This window comes from Lissotriton vulgaris, chromosome 4_1 (assembly GCF_964263255.1).
Source record: "Lissotriton vulgaris chromosome 4_1, aLisVul1.2, whole genome shotgun sequence".
NCBI lineage: Eukaryota > Metazoa > Chordata > Amphibia > Caudata > Salamandridae > Lissotriton > Lissotriton vulgaris.
Genome location: NC_141691.1, coordinates 1,908,070,905 through 1,908,094,989, shown reverse-complemented (window position 1 = coordinate 1,908,094,989; position 24,085 = coordinate 1,908,070,905). Strand labels below are relative to the sequence as shown.

The 24,085-nt window shown below is 48.5% G+C and overlaps 1 protein-coding gene across 2 annotated transcripts in view; it reads left to right on the top strand.

The window, feature by feature from the left end:
* NDRG1 (N-myc downstream regulated 1) overlaps positions 1-24,085 on the top strand; it is a 166,382-nt gene that overhangs the window by 45,243 nt on the left and 97,054 nt on the right. For both annotated transcript variants that reach the window (XR_015309930.1, XM_086966247.1), the window contains exon 2: positions 23,741-23,810. Coding sequence is in view for 1 of the 2 variants with exons in the window: in XM_086966247.1 (XP_086822373.1) it covers positions 23,757-23,810 (54 nt within the window). In the remaining variant the exon portion in view is untranslated. The remainder of the gene's footprint in view (positions 1-23,740; positions 23,811-24,085) is intronic.

Here is a 24,085-nt window from a genome sequence, read left to right as displayed (position 1 = left end):
CGGTCCCGGCGAGCCCGCGATCGGCCATGACCAGGGCTGGAGGAGGCGGCCCGCCTAAGCGTGGCCCTATTGATAAATTCACGGGGCCTAGTGGTGGCTCTGGGGCGGGCGGTGGCCCTGGGCCGGACAATGCAGAGATCCTGGCGGCCATCACCCAATCCCGGGACATGCTTGATGCTAAAATCGGGGCGGTAGGAGCGGATGTTACACTGCTGCGCCAGGACCTCCGCAATGCGGTGGTGCAGATCACCGAGGCCGAATCTCGAATCACGGTGACCGAAACGGACATTGGCGCCCTGAAGAAGAGGTTGGCGGAGGTGGAGGGAGTCCAGAAGACGCTGGCGGCCCGAGTGGAGGACGCCGAAGGGCGCGCACGGAGGAACAACCTCCGCTTCATTGGCTTTCCGGAGCGGTGCGAGAAGGACGACATGGAGCGGTTCTTGTCCCAGTGGCTGGAGAGCTGGCTCCCCGAAGGGGCACTGTCCACATGCTTTGTCATCGAGAGGGCGCACAGGTCCCTGACCCAGCGGCCGCCGGAGGGTGAGCGTCCTAGGCCGGTCATTGCCCGGCTGCTAAATTACCATGACCGCGATGTTATCCTGCGGGAGGCGAGGAACAGAGGCTCGCTCACCTTTGAGAATCATACTATCATGATCTTTCCTGACTACACGAAGATGGTGCAGCAGCAGAGATAATCCTTTGTGGCCGCCAAGGCCAAGCTGAGGGGCCTGAAGCTTCAATTCTCTCTCCTGTATCCAGCCCGCCTACGAGTGGTGTACTAGTCACACTTCTTTGATTCACCCGAAGAGGTATTCCGCTGGACTGATGAGGCGGTGCGACTCAGGCCGCATGCCCAGCCGGGGCTGGACCCAGGCAGGTACCAGGGATCATCGCCGGAGCGGGCGGATCGCCCGAACCACAAGGGTCGCCACCGGAGGTCCCGCTCTAGGAAGAGGTCGGCCTCCGCCAGTGCATCGCAGACGGGTGGTACAAGGGCCTCGGAGCACTCTGACACCAGCAGCTGAACATTGCTGGGACTGGACCCTAATTGCCGAGTACTGAGTTGCCCTACACTGTCTGGTGAGACTGTTCTATTATGACTTCCTTATGCCAGTCGGTTCCCATCCGAGGACTCCTATTACTTGTGACGGGAACGCAGTGGGGCTCGGGAGGCGCCTTTTGTGGGCCTCAGACCCTCACGGTTGTGAGTGTTGTTGGGGGGGTGGTGAGTGTGTCTTGGTTGGGGTGTTGGGATCCATTGGTATGGCGGGCCCTGGGTTCTCTGTTCTGAGCCCGGGTCTCTCCATGCCGCGACAGATACTTCAATGTTTTCTGAGGTATTGGGGTGGGGGGAGCGGGGTGAAGGGGGAGGTTCTTCTGTTGCTGATGTTTGGGGGGGTCTGGGTCTGGGGGGGGGTTGCTGAGTGTTGGGGTCGGGAGGGGGGGGGACCACACGTGTGTATGACTTTTGATTTTGTTGCTTTGTGGGGTGCGCCAGGGTGGGACGGAGGGCTGGATACTGGACACTGTGTTGATGATGGCTGATAATACGACTATGTCTCCTCAAAAGACCCTGCGCGTTGTGACGTGGAATGTGAGGGGTATTCTGGACAAAATCAAGCGGGGGCTGTGCTGCGTTGGGGAAGAGAGAAATGGTGGATGTGCTACTGCTTCAAGAGACACACATGCTGGGCTCTAAGGCCCTTAGCCTTCAGAGGTTCGGATTTCAGCAAGTGCACCATGCGGGCTTCACGAGGGGCTCGCGGGGGGTGGCTATCTTGGTACACCGCAGGTTGGCTTATGTGCATGACAAGCAATGGATTGATCCTCAGGGCAGTTATGTTTTCATCAAGGGCCTGTTGGGTACCGAACCAGTGGTTTTTGTAGCGTATACGCCCCCCCCCTCTGCAGTGGGCCCTGTCTGAGCGGCTGTTCGCTCTGTGGAATGAGATTCCGGAGGTACTGACCATGGTGGGAGGCGATTGGAACGAGGTTATGGATGTGGGCCTGGATCGCCTGAGGCGGGTGCCTGTTGTATTGGATCCCACCCCCCGCTGCTGCTCCCACCAGACTGTGTGCGACCATGAGTGGCCTGGGTTGGGTTGATATGTGGCGACACTTTCATCCTGCTGCGCGCGAATTCACATATGTGTCGGCGGTGCATGGGCCCTTTTCGAGACTAGATTATCTGTTTGTGCCGGGTGACTGTCTGAGTCGAGTCAGAGATGCTGTGATACTCCCCAGAGGCTTGTCTGATCATTCCCCTGTCCTAGCTACCATGACCCTCCCCTCCAAGAGACAGCCGTTTCGCTGGCGGATGTCATCTTGGCAACTGCAGCGGCCCGAGTATGTGCATCACCTGCGTGGGGCGATTGACCATTACTGGCGCGAGAATCTAGTGGGAGATGTGGATGCAATGGTGGTGTGGAAGGCGCTGAAACCAACGTTTTGGGGCATTGATATAGCTTGGTGCGTGGCTGCTCGGCGAAAACATCGGGAGGCCATTGTGGCCGCCGCGGAACGCGTGGAGGACCTGGAGCAACCCGGTCGTCTTGGGGGCGACTAAGGCATTGTGCGGCAGCTCCTGCAAGCCCAACAGTCGTACGCCTCTGTCCTTTACGAGGAGGCCCGGCAGGCGTGGCTCGCCACGCGCAGCATGGTGTATCAGTGGGGTGACAAGTCCTGTACTATGCTGCATAGGTTATGTCAGGCGACCTTCCAGCCCCTGGTGTTGCCGGGTCTTGCGGCGGAGGACGGATCGGTTATGACCGATCCAGATTTGCTGGCGGCTAGCTTCGCCCGCTATTACGAGACGCAATACGCTCCGCGTGATCACTTGGAGACGAGCGAAATATCCACATATCTCGACGGCCTGCTACCGCAGGCCATCCCCGATGGATGTATGTCGTTACAACGCATACTTTTACTCTGCGTACCATTACAACGCGGTATTTACAACGCATACCGCTACAACGCATAGCGCTTTGGGGTGCTGGATAGTGGTAAGTATAATTTACTATTCTAACTCCAGTCCTCGTGGACCCTAGGGAAGGTGTTGGATAGTAAATTAAACTTACCTCTTATCCTAGAGCGCCCCCCAGCGCAATGCGTTGTAACGGTATGCGTTGTAATGCCCGCGTTGTAGTGGTAGTGCGGAGTAAAAGATGCGTTGTAACGGGTGAATACCATCCCCGATGAGACCAGAACCACCCTGGACGCCCCGCTTACGGCTGAGGAACTCGGGGAAGCCCTTGGTCAACTGAATGCTGGAAAGGCGCCCGGCCCGAGTGGGTACCCAAGCGAATTCTATAGAAAGTTTCACGTCCAGCTGGGACCCCACTATCGACGCGCCCTGGAGGCGGCGCGGGCTCAAGGGGAACTGCCACCGGACTGGCGTCATGCCGAAATCGCGGTCTTCTTGAAGCCGGGCAGGGCGCCGGAAAGGCACGACTCTTACAGGCCAATTTCCCTTCTTAACATCGAGGCCAAGATTCTGGCTAAGGCCTTGGCGAATCGCCTCCTGCCCCACATTGCTGACCTGGTCCACCCCGACCAGGATGGATAAATGCCTCGCAGGGCCACCCGGCATAATATCCGACGGGCGCAGGCTGCGGTGGATGCTATGGGTACTAGGGATGAGCAGGCGGCACTCCTCCTGGCGGATATGGACCGAGCCTTTGATTCGGTGAGCTGGGCATACCTGTTCACGCTGTTAGCCCGCCTCAATCTGGGGCCGGTCTTCTTGTCGTATATTCGTCTCCTCTACACTAACGTAACGGCCTCGGTCCGTGTGGCAGGTGCTACCTCCGGGCGCTTCCGTATAGGTCGCGGTACTCGGCAGGGTTGCCCTCTGTCCCCGTACCTGTTTGCCCTTGCCATGGAACCCCTGGCGTCGCGGGTACGAGCAGATGCCCAGTTGCGTGGCTTCGTCTGGAATGAGAACTTGGTGGATAGGATTGCACTGTATGCGGATGACGTCCTCCTCCTCTTCCTTACTGACCTACGGCACTCGGGTCCCCGGGTCCTAGAGATCATGCGGGCGTTTGGCGAGGTCTCGGGTCTTCATCTTAACCTGAATAAATCGACCCTGTGGGTACTGGGGGGCGAAGTGGTTGCCGACCCTTGGGCTGCTGAGTTGCGAGTGGCGACGGATGGCCTGAAGTATCTGGGTGTTTTTCTCTCGGAGTCGCGGGTGGTGGCCTGGGCGCGTGGAGTCTTGCTGGTGTGGGAACGGGTCCAGGCTGATGTCAAGACTTGGTCCAGAATGCCGCTCACTATCTTTGGGAGATCGGCCATCTTCAAGATGGTGGCGCTTCCGCGGCTCCTATACCAAATCCAAAATTTCCCGCACCCCATCGGCCTGGAGTGGTTCCATCAGGTTAATTCAGTGTTGGGCCGCTTCCTGTGGGATGGCGGCGCGGCCAGGGTGGCCCTGAAGACATGCTTTCTGTCCACGTACTGTGGTGGCCTGGCCACCTCGGACCTCCTCTCCTACTACCAGGCTTCCCAACTGCTCGTCCTTAATGAATGGTGGTACGGCGATAGAGGGGATCCGGCATATGCCCTGGAACGATCACTCATGGGTGATCGCACGCTCCACACCATCCTCTATCGGCTCGCCTGCGCCGTGGGTTGCCTTCGGTCACCAGGGTGGTCTTTGCTGTGTGGCGACAGTCGTTACGCCGCATGGGGTGGTGGGGCAGACTGACGGCCGAGACACCGCTTTGGCATAATGGTCTGCTCCCGGAGCTGGCAGCCCTGACCGGGTTTGATGGCTGGGAAGCCATTGGGGTTACACAACTGGACCAAGTCATGTCAGGCACCACCCTCAAATCCTTCGAGGAGCTCCGCACGGAGTTCCAAATGCCTCAGTCCCAGTTCTTCCGCTACCTCCAGCTGCGGCACACCCTCACCCCGAGCATCACCGGCCTCAACTCCTTGCCGGAGTTTAGCCCGGTCGAGGCTAAAGTGTTTATGGGAGACCTGGGGGACAGGAAGGTCTCTAGGATTTACCAGACACTTGTTATCCACTGCTCCTCCACCCTGCACTCTCTTCGGGAGGCATGGGAAGTGGACGTGGGCCCGCTTGATGAAGACGATTGGAGGGAGGCGCTGGAATCCCCACGTGGAACCGCCATTGCAGTCTGGCTCCGGCTGATCCAATTTAAATACTTGCACCGCGCTTATTATACGCGTGAGCGACTGTGGAAGGCTGGTTTGATTGCATCCTCGGAATGCTTGCGCTGTGGGGAGGTGCCTGGCTCCTTGATGCACACTGTATGGTCGTGTGGCCGGCTGGCTGGGTTCTGGAGGGGTGTGTGGAGTTGCTTGGCTGAGGTCCTAGGCTGGGACCTTCCTCGTACCCACCGGCTGGGCCTGCTGCACATTATGGAGGGGATTGGGGGTAATGTATATAAACGTCACCTGTTGCTCTTGGGGCTGGTCGTGGCTAAGCGGGACCTGGCCCGAGCATGGAAGTCAGTGAGGGCTCCCCCCCTGTCTGCATGGAAGGCTGGGCTGGATTATTTCATGGGTCTGGAGAGGCCGATCTTTGAAGCGAGGGGCTGCCCGCGCAAACACTACAAAATCTGGAAGCGTTGGGCCGACTGCCGTGGTCTGTCTCTGGACCCCCCGGCGGAGCAAGAGGAGGACATTTGATCACAGTGACACTTCTGGCCCGAAGCGGCAACGCCCTGGTGGCGCTACACCTGCTTATTTTTCTCTATTGCTTTCTATACACGTGTGGTAGGGGGGTTTGGGGGGGTGTTCGGAGCGGGGGGGGGGGTAGAGTTGTGGGTTGGGTGGGTTGCTGGGGAGTTTTATACTGAGCCTGTTCTGAGTCAGCTCTATCATTTGCTGCCTATGTAATTGCTATATTGATATTGTCGTGGGGATCTTCGAGTGTGGAGATGCCACGTTCTTGATGCTCATGTGCTCAATAAAATTGGTTATGAAAAAAAAAAAAAATTGGCCTCATCACATCTCAAGCACTTAATGTCATACTCTTTTAGTGTCCCAGTAATCAGTCCGTTTGCAGAGCAATCACTGTGTCCTGCTCTTGGTTAGATGGCTCCTTGTGCTATTAATGGGGGTGAATTGACGTTAGTGGGTAATCTCCTCTTCAGTTGCAGAATTAATCTGTCATTACAGAAACTTGACCTAGTTCACTGGGTCCATGAACCCAGTGTATTGAACCCATGCTGTATTGTTTGATTTGTTGGGTGTTTCTACTTTTGCAATGAAGGGGCATTTCTCTTTCTTTTGAAAGTTGAGATATGTGGTTTGTGTGTTTTTGTGTTTCCAAAGCATAAGGCTGCTTGAATCTAGGTGGAGGTGGTGGTGGTGGGACAGTGTTTTGCCTTGCTACATTGTCTCTAATGCTGTGATGTTAGTGGTAGGCGTGTGTTCTTGTAGAGTACAATTAGGGAGCATTGGGATTTGTATATTTAGGCAGGGTTCTTTTGGATCCGTTAAGTTATTTTAGCTAGTCCTGTGTTTTTTTCCTAAACTGACAGTTCTGTTTTCCTTTTATCTGTTTATACAAGCTGGGCCTGTTGTAAGATTATGTGAAACTTGCATTTTAGATCTTTACAATTTCCCATGGTAAGTGCTCAGTTCCCTCAATGGCCAAATATCTGCTTTTGGTCTCAGGCTGGCCCTTATCGTTAAACGAGGTATTGAGTTCAGTTGGTGGATGTAGAATGTCGGTTTTTTTGGTTTTTAGGTGGACAAAACAGTTTTGCTAGAATTATTTTCTATTGTACTTTAAATAATCTTGGTTTGGTTGTCTTTAAGCTCCCATAGGGTCCGGGGGAGGGGGGGGGGGGTTATGATGGACTTTATTTTTGTAGCTGGTTCTGTGTTTTTAGGGATTCATTGCTGTTATTGGAATGCATTTTTAGGGTTGTGGTACTTGCCCATGACTTGTGTTGAGGGTGTGATATTTTCAGAGGCACTTTCTCAACTAGGAGCAGCTTGTTTTCCTTTTTTTGTGTTGATGATCAGGGGTGTGGGTGAGGGGGGTTGGGGTTTTACATCCCCTAAATAAAGTGATTTTCTTATGAATAGTTGGTTATAGATCCTTTGTCAGGTATGGTGATATCTGTTAGATTTCACCTAGGATGTTTTCCATGCACACACTGTCACACACACGATCTCATCTTCTTTTTTGAATGTCCTAAGAATGTTATTTTAAAAAATGTTGGATTTCTCTCTATTAGTAATCCTGCCAATCTGCATTCCTCTGCCTTTCCGCTGCCCTTTAAGCCCCTCTCGTGAGCCCTGCTTGTCCTATAATGTATTTTAAACATATTTTAGCGTGATCGTCGGAAAATCTAAAGCTCACCCCCACCCCCCAATCTTACTGACCAAGCAACGCCTCTGAAACGTGTTTGCTAATTGACGTTCTCATGATGATTCCAATGATATTTTTAGTGGTTTGACTGATGCTCTTATCAGCCCTGCTCATCTTAGTTGAGTTACTCGATAAGGTTTATTCTGAGTGCATATAGGTAGCCTTGCAGGATTGTTCTCCATATAGTGAGAAACTTGCTTTCCTAACTTCCTTTAGGCATTTACTGTTTTGTGTTCAGGTAAAGACCCTCTAAAAATGTCGCATTTTAGTTGTTTATATTGGTTTGCTTATAAAGGTCCAACTTATTGTTTACTGTTTTTTTGTGTTTGTTTTCTTCCGTATCCACGAGTAGAAAGCAAATCAAATGGACACACTGATTTGCATTTTCTCCCCTCGCAAAATAAATTCAAGTCATATACAGCCTGATTCATCATAGACCCGTTTTGCGACTCCATAATAGCGATTCATAAGGAATCGCTATTACAGACTCGCAAAACGGGATTCATGTAGGAATCGCAAAAAGATTTGCGATTCCTACACCATCCTTATTTGCGATTAGCAAATTGCTAATCGCAAATAAGGAATAACTCCCCATTCATTCCTATGGGCCAAAAGGCCCATAGGAATGAATGGGGAGTATTCCTTATTTGCGATTAGCAATTAGCTAATCGCAAATAAGATAGCGATTTAAAGGGTGCCAGGGGTGTCCAAAGGACACCCTGTAGCACCCCTTAAATGCAAATTGAAACAGGTGTTGCGCACATGTCCAAAGGACATGTGTGTGTGCAACATGCAACTTAGAAAAATGCTTTTAAAAGCATTTTTCTAAGTTTTCGCTATTTACCACGAGGTTTGACCACACGGTAAATAGCGGGCCGAAATTGCGAATTCGCAATTTTTTAATGGATGATGAATTGCATTTAAGGAATCTCAAATAGAGATTTCTTAAATGTAATTCCTCGCAAAATTGCGACATCGCTATTACCGATTTTTGCATTTGGGATGCAAAAATAGAGCTCGCAAAGGGCCATATTCTCAGAATCTGGCCCTTTGCGAGCCGATTTCGGCTTGATGAATCAGGCTGTTAGAGTGATCTCATTTTGGTTACCAGAATCTCGTCTTGGTGTATTCGATTCATTTGTCTACGAATCAGTGTGTTAAAAATGACTTAAAACACATATATAAATGATGATGTTGGAAGTTTAAAATAGACACATTTGTGTTTGCAAGCGTGCTACTCTGCACAATTACACCGATACAATATAGGAACAAGGACACGAAGGAGGTTAGAGAACCAAAACAACCTTTTCTCGAAACAAATTGCCACAAAATGTAGTTTCCAGCACTTTATGCAATAACAAGTTTGGGAGAAGCCGCGTTTAGCAAATGGCAAGAGAATTAAATGGTGGGGAAGGGACAAGAAACAGGACTATCCCAGGGCGTTTATCAGAATGTTCCTGGCATGGTATGCCCGAGAACTGTGTAGCTGCCGGAATGTTTGCATTTTATTCTTTTGGTTGCTTGTTTAATGATTTTTTTGATCCCTAAGCATTACTAACTGTTGCATGTGCAGGAGGAAAGCGAAGGCAAAGCAGGTGGGAGCAAGAGTGAATAGTGCTTCTGAATGTAAACATCTTCTCCCAGAAACTTGTTGGCAGTGTACTGTGAGCTTTCCAGCAGTGAGCAGGGGACGAGTTTGTTAAACAATTAGGTGTGGTGAAAGGCAGATTCAGGCTGGCTGCAATAATGTGGGGAAAACCAGAGAGCTGTGTGAAGCAGAGACTAGCCGCCTTGCTCAATTCCCTGTTCAGTTATTGGACTTTTCCAAAAATACCACCCTAATTAATTCGATATTTCAAAGCTTCTGTGACTACATTCTAGAAGCCCACTTTTTTTTTCGCCTAATGTATGTCCAATACAATGATCATCTCCAAAATCTAGAAGCTTATAAATGACATGTTCAACTACAGGCTAGCATTTCTAATTGGCAGCGCATAGTTCTGATTAATGAGAGGGAACCAACATAACTCCCTTTAAAACTTTTTTTTTTAAACATTCTTTTTATTGACCTATTTCTTCTTACCCCTTTCAATATATCACATTTACAGACTGGAGTGTATTAGGCAACAAACCAGGGGATCCATTCACAAATTAGTCACTTATCGTAAAGCCTGTAATAAAGATTGGGCACGCTTAACTCCAACTTACTTGCCCGCACTCCCCGTTCCACCCCTCTCTACTTCTAATGGTTCAGTTCTGTATTTAACCCATACAGTCCATATCTTTTCCCACATCCCGGGCAGCTTCTACTTTGGAAAATAACCTTTTCAGCCTGTGTACACCAATACACATCTCGCATAAAGTCTCCAATCTTTGGGGCAGTCGATGTCCCCATGTCTGTGCTATATTCTTCTTTGCTACCCCGTCTACCAGTCTGAGCCATGTTTTAGTGTATTTTGGTAAATTTGTCTCCCCTATCACTCAAGTATATGCCAGCGTGCCTCCACTGGCGGCAAACAGCCTTTAGATCTCATGCTTTACATTGCATGTCATTACAACATGGTCCTTACAACGACTGCGTTATAAAAACGCAAACCATTTCATCGCAAATCGTTACTACTTGCTGTAGGGGGTGGAAGGTGTTGTATTTATAATCCAACACCTTCCTTGCTGCTGCACAAACTGGAGTAGGAATAGTAAATTATAATATTCCTAAGACCAGCGCGCCCCCTACAGCAAGTCTTTGAAATTACTTGAGATGTAACGGCTTGCATTGTAACAAGGCGTTGTAATGGCATGCGATGTTAAGCATGCATAGTTAAGGATGCCCACTGGCACCTTAAGGCCCACCACAGCCGACCTCACATGGGTGACTTCCATCCAATATGACTGGATTTTAGGATGGGTCCAGAAAATATAAAAAAAGGTACCTATGTCCCTGAGACCCCTAGCACACTTTATAGTAAGTAGTAGTGGCCCTGGCAGTGTTGGTGTCCTAGGGGCATATGACCTATGCAGGATTCATGGTTGTATCATTTGAAACTGCACCCGTATGGCAATTTCCCTAGGGCACTGTATGGCCTCCTCCCGGTCGTCGTCCTCCAACAGTCCTACAGCTGCCTCCCTCGCTTCCCTTAGGGGGCCTAATAGGTTAGGAGAGTTATTCATTATCTACTCAAAATCCCTTTGTGAATAGCACACCATCATAAACTTGCATAAAAGTGTACTTGTACCTTTGTGAATCGTGCCCTAAGTGACCAAATCTCCCTTACCGCTCACTACACTGGCATAAATGTATTCCAGAAACGTCATCTAGAGTTTAATTTTTAAATGCAGGAGGCTCTTCACTTAGCAGTGGAGACCTTGATTGTGTTCGCAAACAACATTCTCCGCAAGAGTATGGTCAAAGCCAATTCTCTTACCATACTGTTCAAAATTTCCTTTTCCCATCCCATTTAAATTTGAATTTGTTTCATCTAGACTTTCTTTTGAGAGCTAATTAAGCAGGAGTGGAAGTTGATCTTGGTATTCCTAATCTGTTCAGTCAAGGATTCCGATTGCCTTTCTGGCTCAAGGGATGCTACAAATTGTCCCCAGAAGAGTAAATGAAACCCAAGTGACGTGCTCAGTAGCCAAAATCGGACTGGCCCAGGTGCAAGAGGAGTAACATAAATTGATTTACGTAGTACATTTCTGTAGCAATAATTTGGATACAAGTTCAACAGCAGGAAACAAAGGGTAAACCTCGTTTACCACGAAGTTTTTACAACGCGGTACCTTTAGCACGCATCCCTTACAACGCAAGTCGTTACCACGACTTGCGCTGGAGGGCGCTAAAGATTAAAAATAGTAGATTTACTATCCCAACACCTTCCCTAGGGTCCACGGGGACTGGTGTTAGAATAGTAAGTTATACTATTCGAAATCCGCACCCCCAACGCAAGTCGTGGTAACGACTTGCGTTGTAAGGGATGCGTGGTAAAGGGATGCGTTGTGACTGTACGCGTTGTACCGTCATACATCCGAAAAAAAGCAGTTGACAATGAAAAATAATTACTCTGCTACGCAATGAGTCTTCAGTGGTCCTGTAAACTTTGTATGTGAACCTAAGGTGGAAAAAGGTCTCGAACGCCAATCTGGAGTTTCAGGCTATAATACATTTCCTTCTTTGCAAAACTTGTAGGCATGGCCCTTTGTTAATTAGGCTTTCCGGGTAGCATGAAGATGTCTACCTTATCTTTGTTATACTCAAAGACAAAGCAATTGTTGTCTGGCTTCTTAAATGTGAGCATTTTGCTTGGCAGTCAGTAGTTTTTTCCCTTGGGATATCTTATATTTATAATGATTCTATAGTCAAGACCTGAATTCGAGCAGAAGCCACCAATAGGTGTGCATTGGTAAATGGTATGTTTCAGTCTTTGAGCCGGATTGCAAGTTGAGTTATTTATCGCCCCTGATCAGAGCCAATGAGACATGTTATTTATCCGGTGTGATAAATGACACCCGTTATGAGTTTATGGAGATTATTATGCTGATTTTGATGTTAAACACACCAACATCCGCATGATATGGTAGTAGTGGTACTTTATTCGATAAAATATTTTATCATAAAAGTAGACATTCATAGAAACATTGGTATTCATCAGTCCAAACAACAATCGATATTAAAAAGTACAAAATACACTCTATGTTTAAAATTTACTTAAGATAAATACATTAAAAACATAAAAACCTAGCAGCTTAAAAACATGAAGGAGAAATACGGATAAAGTGCATATGTAGTCTTCGATTAGGGCGTTTGTTTTAACTTGCGCAAGCGAGTCAGCCATGCACTGCCCAGACATTATGCCACACCGTAAACCAAGACTAGCGACGAAGAGTCCGTAACAAGAACCCTCAGAGCCATCTTGTGACACCTGAGGCCCAACTCCCTGCATATCGGCTATAACCACGTCTTTCTTGCTCCCCTGTATGCTGGGCAAGCAAAAAGGTGAGCCACGGACTCCTTCGGAGCAGCACACCCAGGGCAGGATTTATCTAGAGAGCTTGAGGCATTCCACCCTGCCGTGATTTCCTTCACCGGCAGAGTCCCAAACCTGAGTTTTAAGTAAAGAGCTCTATCTAAGGGTTTTTGTATATAGTCCAGGAACGGTTCGAGTTTCCTGACAGGCTTAAGCTCTAGGAACTGCTCTGTTAAGGCACCCCCATTACCTCTGCGTAAACCCTCCTCCTGTACCCAATCCCTATAAAGTTTCTTCATTACATCCTTTGGAGGTGGTGTTTGGGTGGCCCATGCATCTTTCAAACCTAGTTTTAGGACCAGCTGTCTAAGGTTGTTTAGACACTTGATCTTATTACCCGCACTGAGGGAGATTAATTCGTCCAAGGCGGCAGCATAGTTTGAAAGCTCTGGGGTCCGCCTCAGGCAAACCCAATAAAGTAGCGGGCGCAGACAAGCTACGTCTTCTAGAGACCGCCTACCCATGTCTTGACGTAATGGCTTTAGCGGGGTGGAGGGGGGAAGAGATACCAATTCACGCAGGAACTTATTATCAGATTTCACTAAGTCAGTTATGTTCTCGAACCCCCCACATCTCTACACCATTCAGTGCCGAAGGCAATGCTTGGCCTTCATACATCGAGAGGGCCGGGGCTACAGGTTTACTCATCGACTCTCGCTGCTCCCGAAGTATCACTCCAGAGACATGCTTATGATTTAGAAGCATTTTGGTTAGATGGTCCTTCCAATTTATCTGACTGTTGACCCTTACCCCCATATAGTCGAATGAATCTACCAACTCCAGTGGGGTACCATTAAGGGAAATATTGTTGTTAAATCTCTTGGCAGGGGAGAAGGCCATAAGCTTCCTCTTAGAGGTATTAATAATAAGACCTCTATCCTCTCAGAAGGAGCAAAAACGATCTAGCAACCTTTGGAGGCCAGAAGGTGTTTTTGATATCAGGAGGGTGTCATCCGCAAAGAGCAGAGTAGGGTTTTTTCCCCTGCCAGGGATGGAGCGTCGGCTGGGTCCTCCCTCAGATGGTCCACCACCCCATTCACATAGAGGGAGAACAAGGTCAACGCCATTACACATCCATGGCGTACTCCTCTCTTCACAGCCCCCCTCTCTGTGAGCTGTCCCTGGGATCCCCATCTGGCCCTTGCATAATTCCCCTCATGTAATTTCATAATGAATTGAGGAGACCAGGGGGAAAACACATTTTTTGTAGTACCTTCCATAACTTAAGGCGTGGCACTAAATCGAAGGTTGTTTTTAGATCTATAAACGCCATATACAGGCTACCCTTCCCTATGGTCACGGTCTTCCAGTAGATAGAAAAAAAACGGAAGACCTGATCCATCGTGCCCACCTTTTGCCTAGATCCTGCTTGGAGATGGGAGAGGATATTCCCCTCATCCATCCAGAGTCCAACCCGCCCAATAAAAACCCTGCCAACCACTTTCTGGACCACGTCTATCAGACTGATCGGTCTGTAGTTGGCAGGGTCATCTCTTGCCCCCTTGTACACAGTTACCACCTCCCCTCCCTTTCAAGAGTCCGGCACTGGGTGGCCCTTGGAGATTAAGTTCATAATTAGGGAAATAAGGGTTGCCCAGATTGTAGGGTCATTTAAGAGGAGGTCCCCAGGGAGTCAATCTGGCCCAGCCGCCTTTCCCGGTGTCATTTTTTTAATGGCCGTTTTTACCTCCATAATGGAAAAAGGGTCTTATGGGGGTTTAACTACTCCACCATCATTCTCATTGACTAGTGCTGGAGGACATAACTCTACGCCTTCACAGTACACCTCATAAAAATGAGAGTACCATTGGTGTTCTGTGATGTGGTTCGTAATGGCTCAGCTCCCCCTCTCCTCGCTTTATTTATTAAGTCCCAGAATAAGGAAGAATTCTTCGACTGGGACGCAGATTTAAGATCCTGCCAGTGTTCTTCCCAGTCACGCTTTGCTTGGACTAAGGACCTGGCATAGTCCTTTCTAGCCGCTCTAACTAGTGAAGGATTCTTTACAAGAAAAGCTGAAGCTAAGGCCTTCCTTTTTATGGTGCATTGAGCAGAGTACCAGGGGTTACTAGATTTTACCTGGGCATGATTCTTTCTGCCTCTGCTACCATGTATAGTAAAATATTGGCCCACTTTCTCGATTGCGTTCTTATAGACGGACGAGAGGGAGGGCCCCGCAGGCTTTTGGGATCAGCTGCCAGTTTCTCTAGGTCTATAGTCGTCTCTATTAAGTGCTCCCTGATCTTACTCCGATTCTCTTCCTGTGATTTGACCCTATTCCATTTCAGTCTGCGGTTGGCGTTAAAAGGGGTCAGCTCCTTCGTTTGCATTAGGGGAGCTTTATTTCTAACTTCATTTATAGGACCCCATCTTAACTTCATGCGGAGAGGGTTGTGATCACTATCCTGGGATGGGGTAACCAGCATATCAATTAGATCACGCCAGAGCTTTATGTCCAATAAAATATAATCTATTCTTGATGGGCCGTTTAGCCTATTAAATGTATTTGCCCCATCCGGATCCGAGCTTGTCCTACCATTAAGCGCTCTCCGGTTGTATTCCAGGGTCAGGGCATTAATCTGGATTGCCCTTGGTGACCATTTTGTAATTGGTTCTAACGTCCGAGGCGGTATATAATATTTGGAGTCTTCCTCCTCTGCCCCCAGTGGATCTTCCCTACTTAGGGGTTCGAAGGTGCAATTGGTCACCTCCTACAATGGTTTTAGAAAAGGGATGCTTATTAGCTATTTCTAGCTCCAGAGTAGTTATTGTATCTGACATTTGGGCCCCCGGGTATCCCCTTGCGTAGAAATTATATAGGTCTATCTTGCTATCTTTCTCCTGCCCTTGGATTTAAATATGGAAGATATCCTTCGAAGCTGATTTTTGGACAGTTATTTTCCAGTTTAGTGCAATCTTGATCCAGATATGAAGGCCCCCGGCTGGTCTACCCTTCCCTGAGCTTATTGCAGGAGTATAAAAAGTAGAGTACCCAGGTTTAAATATGGGAAGCAAGCTCCATGTCTCTTGGAACATAAAAACATCAAATTCCTCAATGAAGTTGTTCCAATCCGGTATATCCACCTTTATTATGAAGCCTTGCGATGTTCCAAGAGAGTAGTTGAATCACCTTGCTGTTTGTTACCGGGGTGCCTAATTTATCTCCCGTGTTCATAGTCCTCCCACAATGGTCAGGAGCTGCACTCTCTACTCTACATCTTGGATAATCCCTAGAGGTGAGTTCGCCTCAATTCCGATCACTTCCCCTCCTGGAGATCCTTGACCACCACTCTTTTGGAGTAAGGGGCTCTGGCACACCGGGCGTCAATCGACCTGCTCCAACATGTTATACCTGTTACTCTGTTGGAAGTAGGAGAGTGGAGGATAATACCATCGAAACACCTCCCATGGTGATATGTTATATCCAAATTTTGTTGGCACAGTGCTCATGTGCTCCCCTGGGAGAGCACTTTTTGATTGACCAAGTCGCTGATGATGAGTTGGGTAGAAAAATAAGTGCAGATGAACAATTTGCGTGGGTACCCAGGATGGCGACCTGCTACAAATGTATTCTACTTCCCTAGGGCTCCTAAAATTAATCCCTATGCAGACTGTTTTGGGGCCTGTCCCTATCCAGTCCACCCTCCTTACACCCAATATTTCCCCAGAGACATTAGAAGGAATAGGCCTGTTTAGATTAAGCCATTGAATACTTATTTTTTAATTCAGTGTAATCCTCCCTTTTCCCCTGGCTCAATGGGGGGACCCCAGCCAGGACCACAACATATTGTAGAGACTCATCCGGAAGCTCTAAATTGGGCAGAGCTGGTTGGCACCCCTACTTCGGGTTATCTCTTTTGGGTCTTAATTGTTGGTTTAATGGATCTGCGCTATTTTCCGTAGCTCCACTCGGTGTAGCGCTTAACCCCACCACTGTCGCCTCATCCCTGGACAAAGGTAAACCAGAATCCTGGGTAGGTAATACACTACCTTGGGCCAGAGCCACTGGTGCATTTTTATCACCTGCTAAAGTTTTAGGGTCATGAGTAGGTGTGGGTACAGTAGAGACAGAGTTCCCTGAAGGCCTACGCGGCTGTGATCTCCCTCCCCCTGAGCTATTAATCATAGAGCTCAATCTATCAAGTCTAGATGTTAGTGGTTTGCTGTAGGAGCTGATAATTTGTTCAATGCGAGCTTCTAGGTCTGATATGAGATGTGTGGCCCAGACCAGGGTCCCCCCATTATGCAAAGGGGGTCTATGTGGGTAAGCTCAGCCTCCTCTACAGATTGGTGTCTTCTGGCTACTTTCATATATTTACACTTCTTACTCCTCACTCGCGGTTTATACGTTTTCCTAGCTACAAATTTCGGGGGGGGCTCGGAAGCTACTGGGGTTCCACTTTCGTCTTGTACAATTTGCGCACAGGGTAAATCCGCAAACGAACACACAATGGAAGAACTAAAATCAGGGGGGTTCTTGATGCCAGGTGAGGAATCCCCACCCGCCTGGGGAGGGGAAATAGCAGGAGTTATAGACAATCGCCGCTCTGTATTCTCAATTGCAGAGGCCACCACTCCAATAGGCTTTTGTAGCATTTTGTCAATGGCAGTAAGACTTGGGAGGGGTTTTACGGCGGCCTGAAGCCTGGTCATGCGGCGAGAAGAGGTGGGCTTAGACAATTTACTCATGTCAAGTCAAGTCAAAAGATTTGTATAGCGCGCTACATACCCAGAGGGTCTCAAGGCGCTTGAAGAAGGGTAGGAAGTTACTTGTCGAATATCCACGTTTTGAGTTGCTTTCTGAATGCTAGGTGGTTCTGAGTAAGGCGAAGGTGAGTGGGAAGTGAGTTCCAAGTTTTAGCTGCTAGGTAGGAGAAGGATCTCCCTCCCATGGTGGTTTTGTTGATGCGAGGTACAGTGGCAAGGGCTTGGTTGGAGGATCGTAGCTGGCGGGAGGGGGTGTAGAAGGATAGTCGTGTGTTGAGGCATTCGGGTCCGATTTCGTAGAGTGCTTTGTGTGCGTGGGTTAGGAGCCGGAAAGTGATCCTCTTATTGACGGGGAGCCAGTGGAGGTTTTTCAGGTGATCAGAGATGTGTTCTTTACGCGGGATGTCTAATATGAGCCTGGCTGAGGCGTTCTGGATGCGTTGTAGTTTTTTCTGGAGTTTTGCAGTGGTGCCGGCGTAGAGGGTGTTGCCGTAGTCCAGACGGCTCGTGACCAGAGCGGGGGTGACTGTTTTTCTAGTTTCGGTAGGGATCCAGCGAAATGTTTTTTTGAGCATGCGAAGAATGTTGAAGCAAGATGAAGAAACGGCGTTGACTTGTCTGTTCATCGAGAGTGAGGAATCCAGGATGACGCCCAGGTTCCGTGCGTGGTCCGTCGGGATGGGTGCTTTTCCAAGGGCCTCTGGCCACCAAGAGTCGTCTCAGGCGGAGGGGGAGGTACCTAAGATGAGGACTTCTGTTTTGTCTGAGTTCAGTTTCAGACGGCTGTGCTTCATCCATTCGGCTACTTCTTTCATTCCTTCGTGTAGGTTGGTTTTGGCCGTGTTAGGGTCTCTGGTGAGTGATAGGATCAGTTGAGTGTCGTCGGCGTAGGAGATGATGTTGAGGTTATGTTGGCGTGCGATGGCCGCGAGGGGGCTCATGTAAATGTTGAAGAGGGTGGGACTGAGTGAGGACCCTTGAGGTACGCCGCAGATGACTTCAGTGGCCTCTGACTTGAATGGTGGAAGGCGGACTCTCTGGGTTCTTCCGGAGAGGAACGAGGTGATCCATTCCAGTGCTTTTCCTTGGATTCCGATGTTTTTGAGGCGCTCTAGAAGGGTGCTATGGCAGACTGTGTCGAAGGCTGCGGAGAGGTCTAGGAGGATGAGGGCGACTGTGTCTCCATTGTCCAGTAGAGTTCGAATGTCGTCTGTTGGTGCGATGAGGGCAGTTTCGGTGCTGTGCTTGGCTCGGAAGCCGGACTGTGAGGGGTCGAGGGATTTGTTGGTTTCGAGGAATGCGGCGAGCTGGTTGTTCACAGCTTTCTCGATGACTTTGGCCGGGAATGGAAGGAGTGAGATAGGGCGATAGTTTTTGAGTTCGGTGGGGTCAGCTGTGGGTTTCTTCAGGAGGGCGCAGAGTTCGGCATGTTTCCAGCTTTCCGGGAAGGTTGCGGAGTTGAGGGAGCAGTTGATGACGTCTCGGAGGTGCGGTGCAATAATGGAGTCTGCTTTGTTAAAGATGTGGTGAGGGCAAGGGTCAGTGGGGGATCCTGAGTGGATAGAGTGGGCGCTTGCTCCTACCCTATACTAAACCTGATATCTATTCACCACTATAACAAGAATAAAATATTAAGAATGCAACCGTACTACTACTATATAATTACGAGATAATAAGTCCATTGACCAAATAAAATATGGATTGATGATACCTTACAGTTCCCAGAGGTTGTGTCCATGTCTCTGTAACGTTAGGGGGGTGGCCAAGCCCAGCCTCCTTGAGCCTCTGAGGGCCACAGAGGGCCCGCCCTGTGCCCGGGCTTCTCCCGGGACGCTCCCGCGCCGCAGGGGGAAGTAATTCGATTATGTAGTTCCTGGAGCTGTGGGCGTGACTGGAGGCGTGTCCCGGTGGTAGCAGGCGGTGAGTCCTGGGACTTACAGTCCCTCGTGGTGGGCAGTAGAGTCCTTGGTGCCCAGGAAAGCGTTTCTCCCACCAAAGCGCTGTGGGTCAACAATTCAGTGCCTTCTCGCACAGCCCCACACGCAGGGAGCGGGATTCCCTGCAGTAGACACAGCAAGACCTCTCACGCTGCGGCACACGCGGAACGGGTGCAGTGAGGTGATTTAAATCACCTGAAGCAGCGGGCGTGACTGGAGGCTTGTCCCGGTGGTAGCAGGGGGTGAGTCCTGGGACTTGCAGTCCCTCGTGGTGGGCAGTAGAGTCCTCGGTGCCCAGGAAAGCATTTCTCCCACCAAAGCGCTGTGGGTCAACAATTCAGCGCCTTCTCGCGCACCCCCACACACAGGGAGCGGCATTCCCTGCAGTAGACACGGCAAGACCTCTCACGCTGCAGCATGATATGGTAAATTCTGTATGTTTTCCACTGTTAAATTTTGACAGGTTTGATCTGCCAAAATTTAACAAATGTTGGGTTATTTAACACATCTGATAACTATCGGGTGTGTTAAATAAAACCAAACTCTTAATACCATCCTATGCGTAAACGGAGATGTAACCACCGAACTTGTAATCAGACCTTTGTAGCCAAATGTCCTAGCCTTCATGTTAGTAAAGTAAGCACTGAAGATTGTGTGCTCCTGAGCCAGTGCAATAAATATTTGGTGGAAAAGAGGGAAGTTCGGCTAGAAAGGAGTTGGAGTTTCCATAGACCGCTTCAACTGCCTCTTGTACATGGGTGGGTGATGTTTCAATCTGCCCTTGACTTACGATTTGATTCGTTTCTTTTCTGTTTCCTGCTCTTTATTGGATGGCTTCCTGTTAGAAATGGGAATCTCTAGTTGGCAGTGGTTTGCACTTTTTTCCAAATAGGGACCCTGCTTCCTAGTCAGGATATTTATTTATTTATTTATTTTGAAAGTTTTATATAGCGCGAACAAGATCTTTGCAGATATCAGAGCTGGGAGTTACACTCCTAAAATAACCCCTGCTCACCCCCTTGGTAGCCTGGCACGAGCAGTCAGGCTTATCTTAGAGGCAGTGTGTACAGCATTTGCTCATAATCAACAGTAATACAGCGGAAGCACTACACAAGGACACCACACCAGTTTAGATAAATATCCAATATTTTTATATACCCCAGACAAGACCAAAATGATAAAATCCACAATACAGTACTTAGAAATCTTTAGGTATCAAAACAATCTTGAAATACAGTTCCTTGGCATCAATAGCTCCCTCTGGGGCTTTCACGGCGTCTTGAACAAACAAATTCAAACCGCTCTGGCTGACCGCGGCGTCGCGGGCCAGCTATGCGGTCGGGAAGACTTGCAAAATAGTACCTTTTTAGAAATGCAGGGTGTTGGCGACCTCTCTGAGCTTCCGAAACCATGGCATCAGCAGGTGTCGGTACAAGAGTCGCCGGGCCCTCGAAGTCGCACGCGTTGCAGATCGAAATCCTCGGTGTGCTAGTGTCAGCAGGCGTCGGGTGCTGCTGTGCAAAGTGCAGCGTGCGATGCCCTCAGGGCGCGGGGCAAGTAGCAGCTCTGTGGTGGCATCAGGAAGTGTCGTCTGTGAGACCAGGGTCGCGGTGTGAAGTGATGCTGTGCTCGTCACGGTGCTGAAGCGCTGACGAACTGGAGTCCATGGCAACGGTGTTGCTTGGCCATGGCTGCAGTGCGGGATGAGGCAGTGCGTCATGTAGTTTTGCGAGCGGAGCCCTCGAACCATAGTGCAAGCAGAGGCGTATATTTTGGTGTTGAGTCGCATTGTGAAGCTAGGCGATGCAGAGTGCGGTGCCCACAGGTCGCAGTGCGAGTAGTGGCTTGGTGGCAGCATCAACAGGCGTCGTCGGTGAGACTAGGGTCCCGGTGAGTCGTTGCAGTGCCTTCAGGACACTGAGTCGGCAGCAGCGTCATAGAATGCATCTGGTTGCTTTTTCTTCTGTTGCAGCACAAAACAGTCCCCAGTTCTGAGGGCAGAAGAACTTGAAGTATTTACTGTTCCTGAAACTTCTTGAACAGGACGCAAGCTCAACCTCAAGCCCTTGGAGAAACTCACAAAAGTTAATTGCAGAAAGTTCAGTCCAGTCCTTTCACTGCCCAAGACAGAAGCAGCCACTGCAGGCAAACACAGCAAAGCACTCAGCAAAGTGGTAGTTCCTCCTCACAGCTTCTCCAGCTCTTCTTGGCAGCCTTCTTGGCTCAAAGTTCTAAAGTTCAGGGGTTTGGGCCCTACTTTTTTATAGCTTAAAATCCTTTGTCCTCTCAGGCAGAGAGTGTCTTTGCCCAGCCAGACCCAGTTATGCCCCCTCTGGTGTGTCTTCCTGGCAGGAGGTGGATACAGCATTGTCCGAGGCAGACAAGGCCCATTCATGTGAAAGGAAATCTCTCCTCCCCCCCCTCCCCCTACTCTAAATGCCCTTTCCTGACCCACCTAGACTATCTGGAGCCACAGCTCTTCCCCAGCCCCTTTCATCCAAAACCCAGACAGTCAATCCACAACCTAGCCGAGGTCTACTGGATGGCAGAGCAAGAAAATACCTACTTTCTAAAAGTGATATTTTCAAACCCAGAATGTAAAAATCACCTTCACTAAAAGATGCATCTTTGGATTCTGAGTTCAGGCATACTAAACTTTATTTTTCTACCTAGTTCCCAGGGACAGTTATGTTTATAAGATGTTCTAAACCAACTCCCCAGTCTTCCCAATGGGAACAGGTAGTCTTGCAATAGTGAAAAATGAAATTGGCAGTAATTCACTATCAGGACATGTCACACACACCAGGGCATGTCCTACTTTTCACCTACACAGCACCCTGCCCACAGGGGTTCCTTGGGTCTACCTTAGGGGTGACTAACATGTAGAAAAGGGAATGTTTAGAGCCTGGCAAGTGGGTGCACTTGCCAGGTCGACACAGCAGTTACAAACTGCGTGCAGACTCTGTAGTGGCAGGTCTAAGTTACCTTTTTACAAGCTACTTCTGTGGGTGGCACAACCCGTGCTGCGAGGCCACAGTAGCATTGGATTTACAGGCCCTGGCACTCTCAGTGCACCTTACTAGGGACTTGCCAGTAAATCCAATATGCAAATAATGGAAACACCAATCCATAACACAATTTACAACAAGAGCACTTGCACTTTACCACTGAACAGCAGTAAAGTGTGCACAGACAATAAACCAGCAAGAATGGAGTCAAAACCAGGCCAGAAAGCAAAGACGGGAAACGCGCCAAAAGATGTCAAGTCTAACACATCACTTTTTATTCTGGTTTATCTGACCCCTAGAGCATTTCTTTACTCCACATTTCATTGAATGAGTTGTATTCTTTCACCACTGACCTTAAGATACTACAAGGAATTCACTTAAAGTTCAAGGAGTACTCCCTGCAGGTAGGTTTTCAAAATCACCTAGGTTTGACAAATACCAGAAGTTCTTACAGAAAGCTGTATACCAACCAAACCTAGATGGGCGGAATGCTTGAATCCCTCTCAGCCACTTGTAATTACTCATGGCTCTACCCCGTTCATGGTTTATATGCCACTCAGCAGAGACCAGCCCTGGTAGTGTAGTTTAGAATCAGGACCTCCAGTAGATGAAAGTCTAGGTTGCCAAAGCCTGCATTGTGTGCTTAAGCCACTTTTTCTTTTTTCTTTTTTGAAATGTGGAATCTAATAAAGAATAATGAAGATGCATTACCTGTCTGGCGATGTTACCCCATCTAAATGGAAAGAGGGAAGAACCAGTAAGGGATCAACAAAAAACAAGGGTTAAAGCATTAAAACTCCATCCGAGGAAATCTTTGCATCCTCATGAAACTGCCTAATGCTGATTTCCTCAAGGCTAAGACTAAGACTAAGACTAAGACTAAGCCGCCTTCCCTTCTGGAGATCTCCTTACTTATTGCACTGCTGTTTCCTTGTCTGTGAGGAAGCCTACACTTAGCCTACTGAGTCCTGTGACATGGACCTGAGTGCCAGACCTGAGTGCCAGTGAGGCCTTGTTATTCCTTTACAGAGAATTCTGCACTGTGCTGTGTGTGTGTATAGTCTGAGAAAGTGCAGTTCCCTGATATTCACGACCGTCCAGCCTGTCTGCCATGAACTAAGGCCTGTCAACACTTTAGTCCTTGGGTTCTTTCTAAAAAGGGCTCTCTGACCCTGCCTAGATGTGCTAATTTATAGCATCTTTGGCTTGCATACTGGTCAGATATGAGGCTTGAAAGGGTTCTGTGTGGGCCTTGTTTGTAACGTCTGAGGAAATTGTGTTTAGGCACAGAGACTGAGTCAACCAAAAGTCTGCCTCCTTCCGGGGAGAGCGGGAGAGGGAAAGAGACCACTTTACTATAGTGTTTTATATTCTTTTTTTATTTTTGTAATTTTAACTTTGCTGGCACAAGTTGGTGGTCTTTTAGGAACGCGAAGACTTTATTCATACCATTTTCTGTAACCCCTAGATTGTTATTATATATTTGGGAAAACACAATTTTGGAAAGTATGGCACACATTTGAAAAGAACACCGTAATTAATGTCGGAAAAAGCATGCATTATATCTTGGTAGATTTCATGATTTCAATGCACATGCATTAAAGGTATAAAACGATGTATGCACTGTCGGTATACCTCTTTGCAATTAAGTAGATGCTACTGTATTTCACCTTGTTAAACGTGTATTTTTAATGCTAATCATTTCCTTTACAGAATCACACTATCCACAATGTCGATCGTACTTGAGGATGTGACCGAGGTTAGACCTCTAATAACAGAAGAGGTAAGTGTTGTGTTACTTATATTCTCATATTTTACAAAAACTGAAGCTAAAGTGTCCTTTACTCTTAGACAATTTGTGACCTTTACTCATCTGATAGTATATTCCAGAATCTCCTCTGTGTAATTTTTTTAAATCCCAGACTTGGCAAAATGCTACCAAATTTCTGGATATCTACTGTGGCTTCTCGCCACCCAACACCAAGCCACCTGTTGGGATGGAAAAGTCCTCTGCATGGTAATGGGCCTGTACCCCTTCCCTGAGGACCCAACTGTACT